The sequence below is a fragment of the Ambystoma mexicanum genome, chromosome 1q (genome assembly GCF_040938575.1).
Source record: "Ambystoma mexicanum isolate Mex_15411 chromosome 1q, UKY_AmexF1_1, whole genome shotgun sequence".
NCBI lineage: Eukaryota > Metazoa > Chordata > Amphibia > Caudata > Ambystomatidae > Ambystoma > Ambystoma mexicanum.
In genome coordinates, this window is record NC_090922.1 from 659839907 (window position 1) to 659856253 (window position 16347).

At 46.1% G+C, this 16347-nt stretch overlaps 1 protein-coding gene across 7 annotated transcripts in view; it reads right to left on the minus strand.

Moving 5' to 3' along the window:
* PRRC2C (proline rich coiled-coil 2C) overlaps positions 1 to 16347 on the minus strand; it is a 1565218-nt gene that overhangs the window by 832610 nt on the left and 716261 nt on the right. For all 7 annotated transcript variants that reach the window (XM_069641251.1, XM_069641250.1, XM_069641252.1 and 4 more), the window contains exon 17: positions 8293 to 8447. In XM_069641251.1, coding sequence (XP_069497352.1) covers positions 8293 to 8447 — 155 coding nt within the window. The remainder of the gene's footprint in view (positions 1 to 8292; positions 8448 to 16347) is intronic.

Consider the following 16347-nt stretch of genomic DNA (forward strand, 5'->3'; position numbering starts at 1 on the left):
CAAGTGTATTTGCCCCTACAGCGTGGGCAAAACTTAAAAGGTGTCCTCTCCATAGCTGAGGCAATAATAACTGGTGATAACAACCCCCAAGGGAAAGACAGGGGAGAAAGAAAGACATTCTCAAAGAGAAGATAAAAGTTCGAACCCCCACTCTCCCTACTGTATGTTGGCCGGCGAAGCCAGGCCACGTGTTCGGCAGCGCCAAAGGATCTCCTCTGTCTCTCCCCCTCCGTCGAAAACTTGCTCGGCGGAGAAACAGCTTCACAGCTAACGTCGAGGGGAGGGATCTTTAACAATATAATAAGTATAATTAAGGACCGAGGTCCGTAGTAAGTATTTTGCAATGTCTCTCTAGGAGCTCCGCGTAAGGCGACCAGAAGCTGGGCGGAAAATCTGAGGGACCTCGATGCTTGAGGGATTGTGGGTACAACGCACGTCACTATAGGGATAGTGTTACAGACACGCCTTGTCGACGTCCCCTTTTTCGACTACGAAAAACAAAATGCAATACTCTGCAGTGACCACTGGATGTCGGACCTATGCACAGCATGTGATTCTAAGCAGATTAACAAACATCAGAAATATATATACGCACATACACACACCTGAGTGGGAGTGCTTTGTAAGTTTCCTTTATTCTGTGTGCTCATTGAGGTCTTTCAGTCACCCTCACCTGAGATCTAGTCTTCACCGCCGCCATTGCTACCTTGATTGGTCTGGCATGTCCAGAAAATTACCCTGTTCCAAGAAACTAGGTTGGCTTTCTGAACCTCTGTCCACCAGGTCAGAAATCCATCTCAACAATGGTTCCCTGAATGACTTCTTCCCTCAGACATTGTGTTTGGTCTTCCTCCTGGGAAGGGGTTAACTTACTTTGCATTGGGGGTTAACAAAAGTACTTACCTGATTCCGAATATTTGTGAGATCTCTTGTTTTGTTCTAATAACCTTTTTCTTTGACCTACTCAAAAGTATTTCTCTAAATGCAACATAGATGTATTACTGTCCACAGTGTCCAAGCAATTTAAGTCACCTGAGGGTGGCAGTCTGAACTACACAGGTTGGTAGTGTGGTCGAGAAGCCAGGTTCATCTCAAGAGGGTGCAATGTGAGCAGTAATGTGACAGAGCGTCACAGTAGCAGTTATCCAAATAAACACTTTACACTCAAGGTTTCTTGATAAAACAATTATTAATTTATTTCACAGTCAGTTATATAAGCCTTCTTCAGAAAGAGAGCAAAAACACGCAACTTAAATATACTTCAAAACACACTCTTAGTTTCTCTAAATCAGATGACACCCATTGGGGATGGCACACAGACACTTCCTACACCCTCAGGTGACTTACATAGCTTGGACACTGTGGACATTGATTTGGCACTGGCACATTTAGAGTAACACTGAGGTAGGTGAAAAAGACAGAATGGAGGAAAAAAACAAAGGTTAACAAATAACTTCTAAACGGGCAAGTACTTTCAAATACCTTCCAAAGCACAAAGTCCAAGTTAAAGAGGAGTCTCTCACGGAGCCAATGTTAATTTCAAAATGTCAAGGGGAGCTGTAGATCCTTTGCAGGTAGGTAAAAAGTCTTGCACAATGTTTGTAGAAATATTTGATGAAAATAGAAAACTTGAAGGACCAGAAGCTGGGAAGCTTGTTAGGGGCAATGTTTTACCGACTCTACAAGATAACCAAGACAGGTCTCAACTGAGAGCAAGTAAGGCTACACAACAAGAGGTAAGTTCTCTTAGACTTTACAGTATCTCTGGTTAGAAGAAATGGTTCCAGCTGGTTTCTGTTCCTGTACAGCTCTGCAGATCCTGTTGTTCCTAAGCCCCGGTTGTGGGGACAAGAGGGGCACAAGAGACCAAACCTGGTATGGCGTGTTGAGTAAATCTCAAGAAGGAGCTTTCCAACAGAAAACGGCGAAAGACGACGACTGGGACCCTTTCGATGAAATGGGCACCCATTGGTTTCACCAAGAGAAGGTATCTAAACCTTTGGGAAATCTAAGTGACTGCCCTGTGCCACTGCACTGAAGGTGCTGTGTGACAATGTAAAGATGATGCCTATGGAGTTTGTCAGACTATAAAGTAAAAAAGAACACAAATTAAATCACATTAGAATTACATGAGAGAAAGTCCTTAAGTCCAGCAAAAGAGCTGGGGGTTTCCAAGATAGAAGGGAATTAGCACATTTCTGAGAATGCTACCCAACAGGAACCAGCTCTATCAACCCTTTTCTTAACATGGCCCGAACTTCCTGTAGGAGCTGAGGGATGTGCTGTTCGTACCCGGCCACCGGTGGTATCCGCTGACACTTCTGCTGGAACTCCAGAGTGTGTCCGTGGGCGAGAGCGTCCAGCACCCATCTGTCGGTGAAGATCTTTCCCCATTCGCTGACTAACCCCACCAGCCAGCCTTCCACCGGGGTGTATGGGTGGAGGCCGGACGTCCTGGCCAGTTCAATCCTGCTACAGGGCCTGCTTGCCGACTTGGGAGCAATGACGGAGGCCACCTCTGCACGCCTTGGAACGACCCCTGTAGGCCTCCTTGGTCATGGCACGGGTGGGTTGGCGGTACAAGGATGATTCCCGCTGAAACCCTTTGACGATCTTCCGGATTTTCCTACTGAGGTACGACAGGAAGGCCAATGCTGCTGAAGCGTGCCTAGGGCCCGGGCCTTATCCGTGTCAGTCTTGATAGCCAGCAACGACTAGTCAACTGTGTTAGGCAGAATTGCAAGCAGTACCCTCTGGACCCACCACACACCATTAGGATTAGAGGTGTAAGCAAGACCAACCTTTGGTATAGGTCTGTACCACACAGTTTGTTGTTAGCGAGTTAAGCAGCCAGGCTTATCTCAAGAGTGAATGTGAGCAGTACAAGTAGTTACACAGAGGACTTTCAATCACAGTGGTTCAAGTAGACACTTACCAAGAAATCTTGAGTGTAAAACACTTAATTTAGTACACAATCATTTAGAAAACATTTCACTAGAAGACAATATTATATACCATTCAATCGGGTTGGCACATTACCTTTATAAGCAGAAATAAATTATGCTGAAGTCATGGTTCCTGGCAGTTCCTGCAGATCTCGCTATTCCTGAGCCTCAGTCGTCGGAGGAAGAGGGAGGACGTCGGGGGACTACAGCAGTGCACAGGATCGTTTAAGAAATCAAACAAAATGGAGTCCCTCCAGTTCCAGTAGCTGTAGATTCAAGAACACAAACTCGTGTCCCTCTCCCTGGTTAATCCTAACCAGCCTTGAGAATGTTATCAAGGTGTCTTATGAGTTGATTGGTCTCACCAACTAAAAGGAAGAAGCCGTCCTAGAAGGAGCTTCTCTGTCGAATGGAGTTTGGCAATTCGGACTTGAAGCAGGGCTTCACTGGCCAAACCAACGGTCCAGGAGTTGCAGCAGCCGTCCTCTTCCATCTCGTCTTCGGTTCTTTTGTTCTAGTGGTCGACTCTCCTTTCCAGTCCAAGACACTCGCATGTTTAACAGTTTTCTCCCTTTCATTAAAGCCTAGCTGTCACTCATGCACAAGGGTGTCTGTCCTTGCCGGACAGCAAGCCAGCCAATCACGCCAGAGTGCATTTGGGTCTCCTAGGAGACTAAGCACAGGGAGTTTCAGGCACCTCCCTTACTTCCTGCTCACCCCAGACACTCAGACGCCAAGGGAAGACTTCAGTCCTGAAGCCCGCCAAAACAACCCGAACAAAGGGTTCAAACATGGTTTGGCGCACACAGAAACACTAGTAGGACCTTTCCAGAAAGAAATGGTGAAAAAAGAAGACCTGGACCCGTTTAAACAAAGGGGCTTAAGGCGCCATCTTGAAAAACATTTTTAGCTACCGGTGTTCGTGGTCGGGAAAAATCATGGTAGTTCGTTGTGAACCCACTGCCACCAGCCTTTTCAATAGGAATGGGTAGCATTTGACTGCTACATGAGTAGTTAGACACAGGGGATACTATGTCACCCCTCCAGGACGCCATTGTAAGATGGTGTGTGCTGGTCTATGAATTTGGAAAGACTAGTAAACTCAATTTCACTTTACATTCTCTGGGAAAAAGTACTTTATCTCAGAAGGCATTTAAACCTTTGGGAAGTCTAAAAGACATCCCTGTGTCACTGCACTGAGGGTGCTATGTAACCCATGAAAAGATGATGCCTATGGAGTTATCAAAAACTCCATAATCCGAGAACACAAATGGAAAACACATCAAAATACATGAGTGGGGAAAAAAGGCTCACACTCTTTCCAGGTAAAAAATTCAAGTCCTCAAAATCCAGCAAAGTTGCTGGGGGTCTCTAAGGTGATGGGAATTAGCACATTCATGAGAATTCTCCCTAACAGGCGGCCTTGCCAAATAAGACAGCCTTTATCGGAAAGCATACTTAGGACCCTAATCTGAACTTCCAGACGAAAATTTGATAGCTTCCAAAAAGCCACGAGGACTGAGGCAGACATCATTCCCCCATCTGTCGGAACCCTGTGTCCGCGATGTCCAGGGCCACGGTGATGGCATGGCATTCCACCTCGCCGTCCTAGAGAATTTTCAGCACCTCAACCAGTTTGTTGTCGGGAAGAAATTCCAGCAGCTGGGCCATCTTGTAAAACAGCTCCCTGTAGTACCTGGCCAGGCTTGATCATAGTTACCATAGTTAACACCGACTAGATTACCTCTCTGTCCATGGCGTCCAACTTCTTCCCCTCACTTTCCGGGGGGAACAGAGGCCGCCCATGATGGATTTGAGGACTGTTAGTCAAGATTGTATGCAGTACCCTGTGGGAGACTGCATCAGCCTGGTCCTCTTGGCAATAGTTAACCAAACATTTGGTACAAGCATGTACTACACAAGTTGGTAGAGTGACTGAGCAGCCAGGCTGATCTCAAGAGGGGTCAATGTGGGATGAAGGGTTATCACACAGACATTCACAGTGACCAGTATCCAAATGAACACTTCCATTCAAGGTTTCTTGATGAAACAATTATTTATTAATTTAAAAGTCAGTTGAATAAGCCTTTTTTAGTAGGGAGCAAAATATGTAACAACAATATACTTAAAAAATACACACTCAGTTTCATTAATCAGTAGATACCCAATTGGGATGGCACACTTAATCCCTACACCCTGAGGTGACTTAAATAACTAGGACCCTGTAGACATTGATATATCACTGGCACATTTCGAGCAATACTGAGGTTAATGTCAAAAGGAAAAGATGAGGGAATAAAACAATGGTTAATAAATTTAAACAGTGTAGTACTTTTTGAACTCCCCAATGCAAAGTAAATGAATCCTTTGCCAGCTACACAAGTTATGGAATGTGTGACTTGTTTCCTGAGAGATAGTTAAAGCACAAAGTCGGGGGTTAGCAGAGTCTTTCAGGGAGCCAAGACAGCCATGTCAATTGAACAAAAGACTAGGTGAGCTGAAGCACTTCTTGAAGTTAAGTAAAACTTCTTGCACAATGTTTAAGAAATCTTTGTAGAAAATGAAATCACTGTAGGGCCACAAGTTGGGAGGCTTGCGAGGGGCAAAGCTGCAAGCAACTCTACAAAAGCAACCAAGACAAGTCTCAACGGAGAGCTAGCAGGGCTACACAACAAGAGGTAAGCAACCCCTTAGTTTTACAGTACTTTTGGTTTGAAGAAATTGATTCCAGCTAGCTTCTGTTCCAGCTTAGGTCAGCAGATCATGGTGTTCCTGGGCCTCAGTAATGCGGACAAGAGGGAGGACATCTGGGGACTCCTCAACTATGAATTGAAGGTCGGTGGTAGCAATTGGGAAACTTCAGATCAGCGGCACTTTGCGGTTTCAGCTTCTCGCGACTCTCGCAAATAGCACGACTGTGGTCCTCTGATTCCTTAATGGACTTTTCGTGCATCTGGGATCCAGCACTCTGTTGATGTGGCTCAGGCTTGGTCAGTGTTAGGCAAGATTGTATGCAGTACCCTTTGGGTGCACTACAACATCCCTGACCTCCTGGCAATAGGAACACAACCTTTAAGTCTGTACTACACAGTTTGGTAGTGTGTTGAGCAGCCAGGCTTATCTCGAGGGTTCAAGGTGAGCTGTAGAGGAGTTAACAGAGATTCACAGTGACAAGTATTGAAATAAACTCTTACACACAAGGTTTCTTGATTAAACAATTAATTTATTTAACAGTCAGTTAGAGTAAGCCTTCTTCAGAAGGGGGCAATATAACAGTAACACAAATACACCCCAAAATACAGACTCTTAATATTTCTAAATCAGTAAGTAACCTTTTGAAATGGCACACAGACACTTCCTACAGCCTCAGGTGACTTTATCAACTAGGACACTGTGGACATTAATATACCACTGTTTGCCTTTAGAATCAGACTTAAGAGTTTGGCAAAGAAAAACAAACACAAACAAAAAGGTTATTAGAACAGAACAAGAGATCAAATAAATATTCTGAAGCAGGTAAGTACTTTTGGTAACCCCCAATGCAAAGTTAGTTAACCCCTTCCTGGAAGGAAGACAAAACACAATGTCAGAGGGAAGAAGAGTCACTCAGGGAGCCAGGCTACGCTGAAGTCAATTGGGCAAAAGTCTAGGTGAGCTAAAGCACTTGTTGCAGCCAAGTAAAAAAGTCTTGCACAATGTTTTAGAAGTCTTTGTAGAAAAGAAGAAATCAAAGCAGGGCCAAAAACTGTTCATGCTTATGGAATAAAGAAGCTGTCAGCAACTCTACAGAGCAACCCAAACCAGTCGCAGTTACACAACAAGAGGTAAGTTCTCTTAGACTGTACAGTACCTTTAGGTTGAATAAAAGAGCAGCAGATGGCTTCTGTTCCTGTGCAGCACTGCAGATCCTTGGGATCCTGGGCCTCAGTCGTGGGGACAAGAGGGAGAACGTCTGGGGACACCTGCACTGCAATTGGACAGTCAACGACGGCAATCAGCAATCTTCAAACAAGTTGCACTTTTGGTGTTTCAGCTCCTCGCGTCTACCAAAAATGGCAACACTGCGGTTCCGGACTGTCGAGATGGGCTTTCCTTCCATCTGGGGTCCAGCACTCTGTTGAGGTGACTCAGGCTCCGTCAGTCCTGCATCCTGGAAGTCCGGAGGATCTTCCTGGAACTCTTGGCCAGCTTAAAAGCAACGCACACGATCTGGTGTTCCTCTCCCTGGCTATTCGGTTCCAGCAGCAACTGCAATGGAATTTCAACCAGCTCTGAGATGGATGTCCAGGTGGCTTAGTTGATTGGTCCCACCAACACAATGGGAGAATTCGTCCTTGCAGGGCTTCTCTGTCGATACGAATTTGGAGTTTCAGGACAGCAGCAGGGCTTCACTGGGCAAACCAACGTTCCAGGAGTAGCAGCAGACATCCTCCTCAAGTTCTTCTAACAGTCAAGGAGGGTGGCTGTCTGGCCAATCACCTAAGAGTGCATTCCTGTCTCCTAGGAGACCAAGCAAGGGAGTTTTGGGCACCTCCCTCGCTTCCTGCCCTCGCCAGACACCCTGGAGCCAGAGGCAGGCTGCACTTGTGAATCCTGAAAAAAAGACAAATCTAACAAAAAGGGACCTAACCTGGTTTGGCGTGCACAGTACATTTCAAGAAGGAGCTTTCTCTACAAAGAAATTGCAAAAAATAGAAGACCGGGCCATTTTGACAAAAACTGAACCCTTGGGTGCTTTAATGCAGCTGTGAACGCAGCCCGCGGTAAATGCACGCCACGATTGTTAAAAGTAAACCACTGCCAGCAGCCATTCATCTAGGCAAGGGTAACAGAAAAAATGTTACATGAGAAGCTAAAGGGGATACCAAGTAACCCCTCCAGCACCCTATTGTAAGATAGTGTGTGCTGGGTCTAGAAAAGTACAATGTAAGAAGTGCATTTCACTTCACTGCTCTTGGAAACAGTAGTTTATCCAAGTGAGGGTATTTAAACCTTGGGAAATCTAAAAGACTTCCCTGTGCCACTGCACTTAAGGTGCCGTGTGACACAATGTAAAAAGATAATGCCTATGGAGTTTGACAGACTCCACAACCAAAAGAAACCGCTCAAAATCACAATAAAAACACATATGAGAGTGGGAAGGAAAAGGTCTCTCCAGGCAAAAAGTCCTAGAGTCCAACAAAAGAGCTGGGGGTCTATAAGGTAGAGCGGAAATTGTACATTTCGGAGAATTCTACCTAGCAGAAAGTTAAGCATTATAATTTGAATAAACAACAATTCACAACGTCCTCCAAGAGTCTGTCTCCTTCCTCCGACACATCACAGAAGATAAAGAAAAGTCACTGACCTGAATACTTTGCTCTTCCTTCTTTCTGCGCTCCTCATCCTGCAGACGCTTTTGCTGCTTCTTGGAAACTACCTCAGTAAAACCATCGTCATTCAAATTTGATTGGGAGTCTTCAAGTGTCGTCACTTCAGGGTGGTCATCAATTATCACAACACCTACAGAAGCAGAAATGATTTGTGAAGCAGGGAAGAGACTAATTGCGGTACAGAGATTAAAAGAAAAACTGCTTACCAGTAATGTCCTTTCTATGAATTCTTCTCTCCCAGATTAGTCATCGTGAAAGATCAAACCTCCCCCTCACCCTGTCATAACTGCTTGGAAAAATATGATACGGGGCATAGTGTGGCTCAACGTAAGCATCTTAAAACTCTTCATGTATCGACTGCACCACCCCTGGCTCCTGACGTGACATCAGCGATCACATATATAGCATGCACTAAGGCCCCATACCTCAGTTCCTCAACCCTTTCCCCTCATACTCAGCAGCCGAGGGAATCATATCCAATGCAAGGAAAAGACAAAATCACAAAGGGTACTTCACCCAAAAAAGGAGGTTGAGAATAAACAGGCTAGACTAATGACTCTGGAAATTATGTTATTCATTATGATTTTTTTTTTTAAACAGATCAACCAACAGAGCAAAAGCACCAACTTTTTTGATCAATCACCTTCAAATACAGTAAGAAAGACTAGCCCAGAATAGGAAATGCCAAATAAGCTTCCATAGAAAGGAAGGTAAGAAGGACGATAAAGAATCTTTGGGAGAAGAATCCATATAAAGAGGTAATACATTTTTTAATCAATGGATTGTGTTAGCTAAGATTTTCATATTTATGATCAATCTTCCTGTCCCGTGTCAACCTCAGAACTTTCTGCTTGGGGTTAGTGATTATTTTCCCTTGTCCTTAGGTGAGTGGGAATCTTTTCTCTGCTCACTTAGTCTTTTTATGGGTGACCTTTTAATACCTTCATAGTGTGTGCTTGGACTCCTAGTACCCTATAACTTTGGGGCTTAGGCTGGGTTGCCCCATTGGGCTTCCCTTTTTCATCCCTCTTATTGCGTCAACTACTGTTCTCAAGAAGTAAAGTGTGATTCCCATGCCCTTTACATTTTATATACCGTGCGATCACACCCCAACTTATGTGGATTGCTGAGGAGATACCCTATGTCCCCTTTCTCACTTACCTGGTAACATTTTTGTTACAGTTACAAGTTAACTGGAATGGCTGGAAGCAGTGAAACTAGTCATTGTTAGGACAATTATTCTGAAGTTAAGGTTAAAGGTATTTGTACTGCGCACCGCCGCCAACGGAAATTGGTCCCCAGTCGCAAAGGTGGATCTGCAAACAAGAAGGCGGGGATGGGTTAGTAGGGTGAAGAGGGAATATGAAAGTGAGAAAAGTGGTGTGCTGTTGACCGTTTCAGTTCGGATTTCACTGTCCGCTGAGCTTTGGTGTAAATATCGGACCGATGGAAGACCTTGTGTGCTGTTGGTGCAGATTATGTGTTTGTTGTGGCAGTGTGGTGAAGTGTGTGCGGATTGCTGAGTGAGAAGATGGTTGTGTGGATTTTTGTGGGAGTTAGGTATGCAGAGATTTGAGCATAGGGTTAGTGGGTTATAGGTCTTTTCGTCCTTACAATTCTTGTTCTATGTATCCGGTTGTCCTATAGTTGGACATATTTTCCACTTTTCCTTTACTGTCCGTCTAATTGTTATGAGTGATGGTGTGGCACATTACCAGCTGTGCTGTTTTGAGCTTAGTGTAATAAGTAGGGCCGTGTCTTGTCCCCCACTCTGATATTGGTGCTGTAAATTAGCAATCACCCACTCCCTTGCTATTATCTGTTGGTAGTCCATTGTTGCCTGTGTGTATTTTGTAGGCCAAGGTGTTATTGATCTATTGTTAGGGAGAATTCTCAGAAATATGTTAATTCCTCTCTACCTTAGAGACCCCTAGCAAGTTTACTGGATTTTGAGGACTTGATTTTTTTTTTTACCTGGAGAGTGTGAGACCCTTTTTCCAACTCGTGTATTTTTATCATGATTTGAACACTTTCTTTTGGTTATGGAGTCTGACAAACACCATAGGCGGCATCATTTACGTTGCATCACACAGCAACTTCAGTGCAGTGGCACAGGGAAGTCTTCAAGATTTCCCCCAGGTTTAAACACCTCCTCTTTGATAAACTATTGTTTCCAAGAGCAGTGAAGTGAAATTGACTTCACTTGCATTTGTAACTTTCAAGACCCAGCACACACTAACTTACAATAGGGTGCTGGGGGTGTTTACTTCATATCCCATTTGTTACCCTTTCCTCGATGAATGGCTGGTGGCAGTGGTTTACTTCTAACTACCGTGGTGTGCTTTTACCGCTTGCTGCGTTTGGAGCTGCTGTAAAGCACCCAAGGGTGCCATTTTTGTCAAAATGGCCCGGATCTTCTTTTTTCGCCATTTCTTTGTGGAAAGGTCCTTGAGATTTACTCTGCGTGCCAAACCAGGTTTGATCACTGTTTTTTGCCTTTGGCGGGATTCACAAGTGAAGCCAGTCTCTGACTCCAGGGTGTCTGTCGGGGGCAAGAAGCGAGAGAGGTGACCGAAACTCCCTGTGCTTAGTCTCCAAGGAGACAGGAATGCACTCCTAGGTGATTGGCCAGGTGGCTGTCTGGCAAGGACAGCCACCCTGCTGTTTGACTGGCAGCTAGGCTCGAATGAATGGGAGAAACCTGCATGAAAGGAGAGGCTTTTTGGCTTTGAAGGCAGAGTCGACCACTAGACTAAGCAATCCGAAGAAGAACTTGGAAGAGATGCCTGCTGCAACTCCTGGACTGTTGGTTTGCCCAGGGAAGCTCTGCTGTTGTGTTGAAGCTCTGAATTCGTCTCGACTAGAGAAGCCCTGCAAGGACGACTTCTCCCCTTGAGTTGGTGGGACCAATCAACTCGTAAGCCACCTGGACATCCTCTCGAAGCTGGTTGTATTTCCACTGCAGTTGCTGCTGGAACCGAAGAGCCAGGGAGTGGAACACCAGATCGTGTGACTTGCTTTTAAGTTGCCCAAGAGCTCCAGGTAGATCGTCCGGACGCCAGGGAAGCAGGACTGACTGAGCCTGAGCCACCTCAACAGAGTGCTGGACCCCAAATGCAAGGAAAGCCCATCTCAACAGCCAAGAGTCTGCAGTGGTGCTATTTGCTGAGACGCGAGGAGCTGAAACCGCAAAGTGCCACTGAATAGAAGTTGGTACATTTCTGTCGCCATCCTGTTACAGTGCAGGAGTCCCCCAGACATCCGCTCTCTTGTCCCCACGACTGAGGCCCAGGAACACAGTATCTACAGAGCTGCACCGGAACAGAAGCCAGCTGGAACGGTTTTTCTTCTAACCAAAGGTACTGTAAAGTCTAAGAGGACCTACCTCTTGTTGTGTAACCTCATTTCTTCTCAGTGGAGATGTGTCCTGATTGCTTCTGTAGAGTTGCTAACAGCTTCTTTACCTCACAAGCCTAATCAGCTTGTGACCATACTTTATTTTCTACAAACACTTCTAAAACTTTAAGCAAAACTTTTACCTACCTGCAACAATTGCTTCAGCTCACCTTGTCTTTTGTCCAATTGACTTTGGCCTGGCATTGCTCCCTGAATGACTCTTCTTCCCTCAGACTGTGTTTTGTCTTACTTCCAGGAAGGGGTTAACTTACTTTGCATTGGGGGTTGCCATAAGTACTTGCCTGCTTCTGAATATTTGTGAGATCTCTTGTTTTGTCCTAATAACCTTTACTCCCAAGTATTGCTATAAATGCCACAGTGGTATATTAATATCCACAGTGTCCAAGCTATTTAAGTCACCTGAGGGTGTAGGAAGTGTGTGTGCCAACCCAAATGGGTACTTGCTGATTTAGAGAAACTAAGGGTGTGTATTTTGGAGTGTATTTGTGTGTTACTATTATAAGGAGGCTTACTCAAACTGACAAATTAATTTTCTTAATCAAAAAACCTTGTCTGTAAGAGTTTATTTGAATACTTATCACTGTGCATCTCTAACTCCCCTACTTCTCATATCGACCCCTCTTGATATAAGACTGGCTGCTCAACACGCTACCAACTTGTGTAGTACAGATTTATACCAAAAGCTGGGTTCCTATTGCCAGGTGGTCAGAGTTTGTCGTAGTGCACACAATGGGTACTGCATACAATCTTGCCTAAAAAACTGGTTTATGTGAGCACCCCATCTGACCTGGGAGGGACCGGTCACAATGGTGTACCGAAAATGTGGTTCCGCAGGGAGCTACTCTCTTGCCATGATACCGGGGGATGAGCACCTAGTCGGACCAGCAGCTGAGGATCTGTGACCACCTTGAAGTGAGAAACACCTGTACAGGTCGCATGAAAAGACGACCATTCAGGATAAGATGGATGCAGAACGCCATGGTGCCAAGAAGAGACATGTACAAACGGACCGTGACCGAAGTTCCCGATAAAAAATAGCCCGCCAGGGACACCTGCAACTCTATCCTTTCCTTTGACGGCTTGACTTGATTGAGAACCATTTGAAAATGAGCCCACAGAAAAACCAAATCCCTTGAGGGCGTCACACAGGCTTCCCGAAGTTGACGGCAAAACCAGGACGCTGTAAAAAGAGCATAGCTGCGCTGAGAGACTCCAACATCTGCTGACTAGTTGCCCCCGGACCAACCAGACGTACGGATAAACATGGTGTCCACTTCTGCAGAGGTAAGCCGCCACCGGAGACAGGCACTTGGTGAAAGTCCTGGGACCCGACTTCAAGCCAAAGGGAATCACTTGAAACGGGTAACTGTCGCCGACCGCGAACCGTAAAAGTTTGCGATGCATAGGGTGCATGGGGATGTGAAAGAATACATCCTTGAGATCCAACAACGCCAGAAATTCCCCAGGCTGAACAGTCCGTATGACGTCTTGCAACGTTAGCATCCTGAATTTTTGGCACTTCACATTTCTGTTGAGCGGCCGCAGGTCCAGAATGGTAGTAAAAAATCAGGGAAGCCATGTTTTTCAAGATGGCATCTGAGCCCCATTTGTTTAAACACATCCTGGTCTTTTTTCACCATTTCTTTTTGGAAAGGTCCTTCTACAGTTTGTCTCTGCGCACCAAGCCAGTTTTGGTCCCTTTTGTTCCTATGCCTTTGGCGGGCTTCAGGACTGAAGACCACCTCTGGCGCCTGAGTGTCTGGGGTGGGCAGGAAGTGAGGGAGGTGCCCGAAAACTCCCTGTGCTTAGTCTCCTAGGAGACCCAAATGCACTCTGGCGTGATTGGCTGGCTGACTGTCCGGCAAGGACAGCCACCCTGCTGAGTGAGTGACAGCTAGGCTGCAATGAATGGGAGAAAACTGAATAAAAGGCGAGTCTCTCGGCTTGGAAGGCAGAGTCGACCACTGGAACGAAAGAACCAAAGACGAGCTGGAAGAGGACAGCTGCTGCAACTCCTGGACCGTTGGTTTGCCCGGTGAAGCGTTGCTGCAGGTCCGAATCGCCAAGTGCATCTCGACAGAGAAGCCCTTCAAGGACGACTTCTTCCCTTGAGTTGGCAGGACCAATCAACTCGTAAGCCACCTGGACACCATTCTCCGATCTGGTTGTATTTTCCTCAGTGTGCTGCAGGAAACCGATTAGCCAGGGAGAAAGACACCAGTTTGTGTGCTTGAAGACAACTACCGGAATGGAAGAAATGCCAGTTTGCCAGCTTTTTGACCAGTCCCTGTGCAGGAGTCCTCCTGACATCCTCCCTGTTGTCCCCATGAATGAGTCTTAGGAACAGCGAAATCTGCAGGACCTAGCAGGAACAGAAGTCTTCAGCTGCATCTTTTTCTTGAATACAAGGTACTTTGAAAACCCGACCGAGGGGAATTTACCTCTCACTGTGAAAGTGCGTACAACTTTGGAAACTGGCAGACCTAGTCAGCTAGTGTCCCAACATATGAACCTTTCTTCTTTGAACTACTTCTGAGAACCTTGCCAAAGACTTTTCCGTTTAAATACCAGAACAGTTTTTACCATTATAAGACACTAGTCCATTGACTTTGGCCTACCTATTGCATTGAATCAACTCCTCTGGTGAACTCAACTATTTCAACCGTTTTAAAGTAACCATTATTCGTTTTTGACTTGTGCCTTTTTGCTCCTACTTCAAATGCTCTGAATGCCATTTTGCTCCTACTTCAAAGTAGTTTAAATGTTTCAGAACCACTTAGTGTGAATTACTGTAGCATATTTGTGTGATATTGATTGCTTCCTTTTAGTGAATGTTTTCTGACTGTGTAATAAATTAATAAGTGTTTAACCAAGAAACCTTGAGAATAAGTGTCTGAATACTTGCAACTATAGACCTCTGTGCAACACCCTTACAAGCTCACATTCCCTCTTGAGATAAGCCTGGCTGCTCAGCTCGCTACAGAAAACTGTGTGGTACAGACTTATACCAAAGGTTGGTTTTGCTTACACCTGTAGTCCTAGTTGTGTGTAATGGTCCCATAGGGTACTGCATATAAACTTTGCCTAACACTCAACATAAGCATCTCTTACCTCAACAGGCTCACCTTCAAGTGAACAGGTTGCGCAGCACTGCTTGGCTGACGCTGGACTCATCCCTGGAATCCCTTTTGACGCAGTAGAATATCGTGAAGATGTGTTTAGACCTCAACGTAGCAGCCCTGCAGCTGTCCAGCAGGGGCACACCAGACAGAACGCCGTAGTTGCAGCGATCACTCTGGTCGAGTGGGCTCTCAGACGGCCAGGCAATGGTCCGTTTGCCAACCGGTGACAATGGGTGATGCAGCCGGAGAGCCACCTGGAAATGGAAGCCTTGGAGAGGGCCTTCCCATGGTTCACTGGACCAAAATTCACAAACAGCTGTGATGTCTTCCGGAAACTTTGTGCGATCTATGTAGAACTTTAGCGCTCTAGCCACATCCAGCATGTGCAAAGTCCTCTCAGCCGGAGACGAAAGCAACACCTAGGGCTCGTTTAGATAAAAGATCGACGGCACCTTGGGCATGAAGGAGAGGCGCGTCCTCAGCATCACCCTTGTGTCTTGAAAGGTCAAATAAGGTTGCTTACAGAACAGGGCCTGAATCTCACCCACTCGTCGTGCAAAGGTGATGGCTACGAGGAACGCAGTCTTCCACAACAAAAACTTAAATGGAACTGTCTGCATAGGTTCATTTGGAGGGCCCATGAGCCTAATCAGTACCACATTGAGTTCCAATGCCGAGGCTGGTGCCTTCACCGGCGGGAACAAATAAAACAGTCCTTTTACCATAACGATGACCGTCCCAGAGATCTGGTGTAGCGGGAAATCGCCGCCAGAGGAACTTTGATGGAGGCATGGGCCAGTCCTGCTTTGGTCAATGACAGCAAATATGGTAGCACCTGCAGAGCAGTGACTCGTAGGTGGTTGATCTGTATACGGCACCAAACGGCGAACCGCTTCCATTTATGTCCATAGCATTCAAGAGTAGAAGATGCTCTGGCCTTGGCAAGTACCTCCTTGCATTCTGCTGGGAGATCGTAACCCCCGATCTCTAATCCTGCAGGAGCTAGGCAGCGATCCTGGGTCGGGTCGTGGTGCAGAATTGTACAGCCCTCCCTGGCGAGAGGATCTGCGACCACGGGCAGCTTGGAGGGGACGCCGACATGTCGAGAAGGTCTGGGTACCAGATCTGCCTCGGCAACGCCGGTGCGATGAAGATCATCCTGCACCGGGACCATCTGAGTTGATTGACTAGTCGAAGAAGCAACGGCAATGGAGGGAACGCATACAGAAACAGGCCATCCCAGGGGAATGAGAATGCGTCCCCCATGCTCCCCGACTGGGGAAACATGCTGGCAAACCTCCGGCACTTTGTGTTTGTCGCTGCCGCAAAAAGAAAGTTCTGGAGATTGCCCCATCTGCTGAACAGGTGATCCACTTGATCCTGCCGAAGTTCCCACTCATGGCAAGAGAGTAGCTCCCTGCTGAGGGAGTCGGCGACGGTGTTCTTCACTCCTGCCAGATGAAACGGGATGAGTAACATCCCTTGGGCAAC